At 42.5% G+C, this 7525-nt stretch overlaps 1 protein-coding gene across 1 annotated transcript; it reads left to right on the top strand.

The window, feature by feature from the left end:
- Positions 1 to 2051: 2051 nt before the first annotated feature.
- Positions 2052 to 6831, top strand: LOC119363472 (condensin-2 complex subunit H2-like). The gene is made up of 11 exons (XM_037628832.1): positions 2052 to 2457; positions 2823 to 2922; positions 3331 to 3434; positions 3523 to 3659; positions 3744 to 4194; positions 4297 to 4472; positions 4564 to 4728; positions 4817 to 4894; positions 5785 to 5886; positions 5972 to 6127; positions 6200 to 6831. The coding sequence occupies exons 1-11, from the start codon at positions 2262 to 2264 to the stop codon at positions 6527 to 6529; spliced, it is 1995 nt and encodes a 664-aa protein (XP_037484729.1). The 5' UTR covers positions 2052 to 2261; the 3' UTR covers positions 6530 to 6831.
- The last annotated feature ends 694 nt before the right edge of the window (positions 6832 to 7525 follow it).

The following is a 7525-nucleotide window of genomic DNA, read 5'->3' as shown; positions in this document are numbered from 1 at the left end:
TGACCTCTACTTGTGCATCCAAAATCCTTTAAACCAGTTTTGTCACATGAGTCCACTATATCTACGTATATGCGGTATTCTTTTGCCGTTCTAAGCAAATTTGCATGTGCCATCTCTAATTTTCAAAATGAACTTCTCTTTTGTGTGTTTGTTTCGCTCGCGGAACGGTAACCGGTAGCTAATATTTTCCATGCTAGATGTGTTATTCTCATGATGAGTGTTTATTCACTTGTAATTGCCCGAGAGTAAGGCAAAGGTATTAGGGATGCCCAGTCCCGAAATGCAAAAATGAATTTACTTTATGTTGTCAAATAATAAATTTCTTGGAAAGTGTTGGTATGGAGGGCACCCGTGGATACGACTAGCCATGGAAAGTGAAAGTTATGGTGGAGAAGGGAGTACACTTTATTTTCTGTTTGGGAACCTCCTATGATATATCTAGGATGGAAAGTGTTGGGATGCTCCAAGTCGTTTTCGTTGGTGGGATGGATACACCTCCCAAAATGTTTTTATCTCTAATTTTTCTCTTTGAGCTCCGGCACCTCTACAAATCACTACTTCCCTCCGCGAAGGGCCCTTCTTTTACTTTATGCAATTTTTAATTTTGAATTTGAGTCTCCATCCTCTCTTATAAAAGCACCAACTGGGGGACAATATGATCGTACTCAAGTATTGGGTGTAGCTAATATTCGAGTGTGTTTCATGAATGGATCAATGTTTGAGCATGATGAGCTAGGGATAACTTGTTTTAGCATTGATATTTTGAAAGACATGGTTGCTTGTTGATATCCTTGAGTATCTAAATTATTATGTCAAAACTAGACTATTGCTTTGAATCACATAAAAGTCCAAATATCCATGCTATGAAGAAAAGAATATGATATGACATGATAAACAACACTCCACATCAAAAATTCTGTTTTATCACTTACCTATTCGAGGACGAGCAGGAGTTAAGCTTGAGGATGCTGATACATCTCCAACGTATCTATAATTTTTTATTATCCCATGCTGATTTATTATCAATCTAGGATGTTTTATAATCATTTTATATTTTTTTGGTACTAACCTATTGACATAGTGCAAGTGTCAGTTGTTGTTTTCTGCATGTTTTTTACATTGCAGGAAATCAATATCAAATGGAGTCCAAATGCCACGCCAATTTACGATAATTTTTTATGGGCCAGAAGGAACACAACGGGCCCTGGTTGCACCTGGGGGAAGTCCTGAGGAGGGGACAAACCCACCAGGGTGCGCTAGGAGGCCTAGGTGCACCCTGGTGGGTTGTGCCCACCTCGGGTGCCCCCTGGACCGACTCTTTGCTCTATAAATACCTCAATATTCCAGAAACCTTTTCATCTTCAGTTTAGAGAAAAGTGGTCAAGACATCTTTTCTTGAATACTAGAAAAATGGTACTAGAGATAATATATTTATAAACTGTGATATTTGTTGAACCTAAACACCTCAAAGTTTAGAAAACTGTGGTTGTGAGAAAAAACTAGCCTAAGTCTTTGTAGCGGCATCTTTTATTTTACCTTTTACCGTTTTATCTTTCCACTGTAAATTTTTTTAGGGGTACCTTTCACTGTAAGTTGCCTGGCAAGTTTATGTTTATTTATTTTAATCAATTCTCTGTTGATAACTTGCATCACTTTGTTAGTCAATGTGTGAGTTAAATGCGTTGTGTACAGTTCACTAATAAATGAGTATATGGACAGCTTTTACTATTGACATACACGCGTGTATTATGAAGTCACAGCCAATTCAACAAAAAGTTGCACCAATCCCAAAACTAACGACGAGTGGCTTAGATTCTGGTGGATATGGCCTCCATGTGCTACTCGTCCTCGTCCGATCTAAATGCTTTTATATTTCTTTAGGCAGAAAGTACTAGTTAAACGAGGGTGAATAGGGTTGACATCACGATAGTGCAAAAACCACGGGGTTTTGTCGCGAAACATCGCTTGTTCACTTTATCCCTACACTACTCGATTGTTTCCAAAACTGCGAAACGGCCCTTCACCGAAACTCAGATCCCGCCGTCACAAATTCCCATCGAGCGGGAGACCTCCGAAGTCCGAAAATTCCCCAATCTTCTTCCAACCCTAGCCCCCTTGCTTCCTCCCCCCCTCCCCTTCCCGCTTCCGCTTCCGCTTCCAAGCACCCTCACCACCCGCGGTCCACGCCCATCGGATCCCGAGCCACCATCCCGCAAGAATACCTCTTCGCGCCCAGTAGCTTCGTTGTCTGAGGGGGAGTCATGGAGGACGGCAGCGGCGGCGCCGGCGGTGAGGGGAGCACGAGCGGGGGGAGGTTCCCGATACTGCAGGCGAACCGGGACCCGGAGTCGAACTGGGAGGTGGACGTCGCCAAGAGCCTCGAGGAGTACCTCCTCAAGATCTGCTCAGGCGAGATCTCCGCCGAAGACGGGGCCCACAGCTTCAACTTCGCCGAAGGTACGGCGGTGTGGATGGTAACCGTGTTTCTTGCGGCGAAGGCGTGGGCTTTCTTTTACGGGTGGCGCAGTGTTTGAAAATTGGGAAGGTAGAAAGACTAATAGCTGGAATTTTTGTGCTTTTTGGGTGGTTTTATTATCTTGCTCGAATAAGCTTTAAGGAAGTACGTAGCTTCTTTTCGGTGGATTTTGTGGTTCTTCCCCAGGTGCTTACAAAACCTGGAACTCCTTTTCTTCTTGTTCTTCTTTGCGAAGGCTTCTTGAGCCCCATGTTAATTAAATCAGGGATTTTGCACTGAAAGAAAGTTCCTTTCTTCTTGTAAACCCTTCTACTGCGCTGGTAATATGTGGCCACTTCATGTGCAGCTGCGCTATTGCTCCAAGGTTCAGTTCAAGTTTACAGCCGCAAGGTGGAGTACCTGTACTCATTGGTGCTACATGCGCTGGAATTTCTCTCGCAAAATAAGTAAGCATACATCAACTTTTTCTTCTGTATGCTACCTGCTGAGACTTGGACGTTGCACATCTTACATGAAATGGGCCTCAAACTGCCAGACAGTGACATATCTTCTGGCAACTATAGCTTTCTTGCACATCTTATTCCGGAGCATGACATGTCAGGTTAACAATAAGGAGCTATAGAATTTCTAAACTGATTAACTATGTGGAAATTAACAGTGCAGAAGCAACTATTGGTGTCTGCTAGATATAAACCCTAGTAGAGTTTGTGCTTTCAGATTATCTCTTATATATCTTGTTTGTGTCTGAAACATCGGCCCTTGTTTGGACGGTTGCCAAATTATGGGCCTGCAAATTCCTCTTTGACCACCCTAGTGCATTTTTTGCGAATAGTCTAACATTTGAACTATACCAGGCAAGATCAACAAGAAAAGGGATCTGCTGAAGCTAACGAAAATGGTCCTAGCACTACTGTCAACAAAGAAGATGATATGTTTATGGGTTTAGATGATGTCCCAGGTAAGTGGACCTTTTGCGGTTCTACCAGTCATATGTTTACTTTAAATGACACGAAACTAAGCATATATTCCCCCTTCTAAATTGCCAGCGGAAACAAGGACCACTTTGGATAACAACCTTGATCAGGATGATCTGCGAAGAAAAATTGTGAGGCCACCAGCAAATCTTCTGGTGTTCGAAGGAGACTGTGTCGATAGCGAAGCAAGCGAGCTGGATTCATATTTGGTAATCCTGCATTTCTTTAATTGCAACTGAAACTGGTAGCATGTACTGCCGTACTAAACTAGTCTAGTTGTTTCTTTATTGCAGTTAGCAACATGTGGTTTCTACGGAGATTTCCTCCTGCTGGATCCATGTGACGCACCAGCTGTTTTTGAATTTTTGCAAGGAAAAAAATCATGCAAAGAAGATATTTTGTCTCATAGACGAACTCCTGGGAAAGCCCGAAACAATGTCTTCACTTCCCCAAATGTAAGATCGGGGGGTACTGCTCGTAGACGAACTCCAGGGAAAGCCCGAGATGAAAACATAGATCCAACTCAGGACAGCGAGCAATCTCATGAAATGATAGCAGATCAAAGTCAAGAAGATAGCTGGCCTCATCATCCTGTTGACCACAATTCTCCTATCATCATGCCCCCACCAGATGATGAAGACCCTGGGTTCCCAGATCTTGGGGATGATTCTGATGATGAGGATCCATATAAGTCTTTGGATCCGCATGAACCTAGCAACCTAAAGATCAAGCCTTACAAGAGAGGTACTGGAAACTGTTGTTTCCCCTACAAGGATGTTTAATTTCCTTGTATATTATCTCCACTAACTATATATTGAACCTTCTTTCTTGATCTGTTTGGAACAGTAAAAGCTTTTTCAAGGCAAGTTATTGGCGCTCCAAAGAAGAAAACCCCTGCATCTATATTTCCTGTGGCAAAAATGGATGGTGTTGTTAGTCCTGAACTAACAAAATATTTTGAAGTACAAATGTCTCAGCAGGAAAAACCTGATGTCTCCCAGTCAGTTCCTCTTTATGAAAAGGTGCTCAGCATTGTTACAAAAATGTGCTATTTTGATTAGGTACGTCAGATATGTTCATGTAGTAACTTGTTGCAACTCATTCATGCTGCAGCTTAGAGAGTCATTTGAAACTGGTGAAGTAAATTGCCATACATCTGGAGATTTGAAGGATGACAAACAGACCAATAATTTTGATGATATTGATGGGCCAGACACCCCGAATGATCCATATGTTGACATGGATATTGATGATGACATGCCAAGTTACTCGGATAAGGTTGATTTTCTTTAGCTTTCTATTAGTTGATCGCTGTCTTCACTGACCTAACAATTGGCTGACATCTGCTTACTATATGTCTGTTTAGATCGATGACGTGGTTCGAGTTACACAGGACAGCATGGATGGACATAAAAGCCTTGATGATTTGTGTCGATCACATCTGGTAAGTCATACGGACCACTAATAGCTCCATTCCCTTTCAAATTTTGCATAGATGCATGAACTTTCCTCTATTTTTATTTGCAAGCAACTTGCGCCATGTAAGTTGCCAAAATATATGAGATGTCCAGGTTCACTAGTGTCAAGCTGTTCGGAATAGCATGTTATAGGGGTTAGCTAACATATCATCTAACCATTTTGTTCTTTTCTTTATAACTTTATCTTGTTTGATGATAATTGGAGTTTATAGCTAATATTCTTGAATGATGTGTCTGAAAGAATAACATGATTAATACAAATTCCATTCAGAAATTTGCTGCTACGTTGGTGCTAAACTTGTTCAACGAAAATGCTACATTGCTGTCTTGCATTTACTTCATGTGTCTTCGCTTCTCATATATTCGGGTGTTAAGGCATACCATTTTTGTCTTCTCAAATAGATGTGGTATGCTCGAAGCAAGCTACAGGTTGATCCGTCACAGATTCAATGAGTTGCGAAATTTAGCTCTTGTGATGACTGATTTGTTCTGATACATCAGTATTTCATCACTCTGACGTGACTTGAAGTGCTTGTTTTATCCGATGAGACCAAATGACATTTAGATATTCCTATTATCTCAGATGTTTCTTTTATCCTATACCACATGGCATTTAGGGCACTGTTTGTTCAGCCAGGGCATTTGTCCTATGGGTTGTCTGGTTTCTGGTTTCTGGTTTCTGATACCACATGGCATTTCCACACTTCTCTTGGCAGATGTCGCCAAAGCACAATACTTTTCAAAATATTGGTTTTGAGAAACAGAATTCCGATTGATAGCTAGCTACTTTTGGATTGTCTTTTGAATTTTATGTTAGCTGTTCAACTTCCAATACTAACATGGATAACTCTCACAGGATGCTCTCCTTGCTAGCATAGCTGAGGCTGAACAACAAACTGAGCTGGATGCACGAGTTTCAACATGGAAAGAGCGAATAGAGCTTGCCTTGGAAGAGCAGGTTTGGTTGATGATAGATCTGCTAACTGTTCTGCACATATGAACTTGCTTCACACTCACGAGTGCTACAATTCATGCCTTTTCAGGATAGAAATCCACCCTTTGATATCGGTTTATATGGAGAGCAGATCCTTGACACACTCTCGTCAAGAACTGATACAGGGATTGCATCATTCAGTGAGATTGTTAGCAGCAAACCAAAGTATGAAGTTGCAAGAACATTCTCTGCCCTTCTCCAGCTGGTAACCCCCTTTATCTTTGCGGTTGCTTTTTGATACGGCACCAGACGACCCTGAGCTTCACTCTTATTTTAGGTGAACGGCAGAAGTGTTGATCTGGACAAAGGACAAGCTACAAATGACTTGGTTTGCTACACAGCTGTCAATCCATTCCATGTAAAGCTGATTGGTCCCAACCGTAGACCAGAGATGGAGGCACGTTTTGCACGCAAGAGAGTCAAGTCCCCTCAGAGAAGTTGTGGTGAAGAGGGCGAGCCCTCTCGGGTACGACTAAATTCCTCTAAGAAGCAGCCACCTAAAAATGGCAAGGTTTCAGTCAAGGCAGCAGTCAGATTGACTCCTGAAGGAAAGCGAAGGCGAAAGTCTGCTCAACTCCTGCAGCCATTCAATCTGGAATCCAGCTGATGCAAATGAATAACAGACTGACCTTAGCAGTCTCATTTTTCTCTTGTATTGTTGAGTGCCTTATCCAAAGGCGAGGAACGTTGTTGATTGTCTAGCTGATGGCAGTGGTTGATAAGAAGGGTGAAGTATTAGGTTATGATTTAGGGCCTAGCTAGAGCGCTAGATGGTGTATATGTACAATTGATCATTGTGCTGTTATGTATGTATATTATTGATATCGACCCTAATGTAATGTTAACTGGCAACGTTTTTGGGCCAAAATTGCCTCTATATCGGGCCGATACAATTGTTTGATATTCTAATTCAGTATTGTATCTGTATAAAAAGATTCTTTCTTTTTTTAAGCGAACTTTGGATCTTTACAAGAAAAGGTGGACATTCATCCAACCAACACAAACACTACCAAAGAAAAAGGGTCCCGATAACTGCCACACGTGTGGTGTATCGGGTAGTTGTGCCACACGCCTCGTGTGGCATGGACAGCAACCAGCCCACACACCTACGTGTGGGCAAAACAACTAATGCCCACACACATCTTTTTTTCCCTCCTGAACCCTCTCACACGCATGCGTGTGGGCGAAATTGATAACGCCCACACGCCCGTATGTCAGGCCTCGTACCCTTCTGGTCCCCCACGCGACGCGTGATGCCCACCGCGCGCCCGCAGTTGCCATGGTCCAGACCCTCGTCCATGTTCGTTTATCTGCAGTTGCCATGTCGCTGAACTACGGTTGCCATGTCGGACAACTGCAGTTGCCATGGTTGCTCAACTGCAGTTGCCATGTATGGTCTGATCTAATGTAGTTGCCATGATTTCATAACTTTAGGAGTTGCCACATACTAACACTAGGCAGTTGAGAGAGTTGCCATGTGCTCACAAGCATGCTAGGGCAGTTGCCATGTAAAAAGGAAAAATTGCCATCTGCTTACGTGCACGTTAGGGCAGTTGTCATGTACGTGCACGTTGGGGCAGTTGCCATGTACCATCCAAAAACA

Source organism: Triticum dicoccoides, chromosome 2B (genome assembly GCF_002162155.2).
Source record: "Triticum dicoccoides isolate Atlit2015 ecotype Zavitan chromosome 2B, WEW_v2.0, whole genome shotgun sequence".
In the NCBI taxonomy this organism is placed as follows: Eukaryota; Viridiplantae; Streptophyta; class Magnoliopsida; order Poales; family Poaceae; genus Triticum; species Triticum dicoccoides.
The sequence above is the reverse complement of the archived record's forward strand: the minus strand, read 5'-3'. Positions and strand labels throughout refer to the sequence as shown.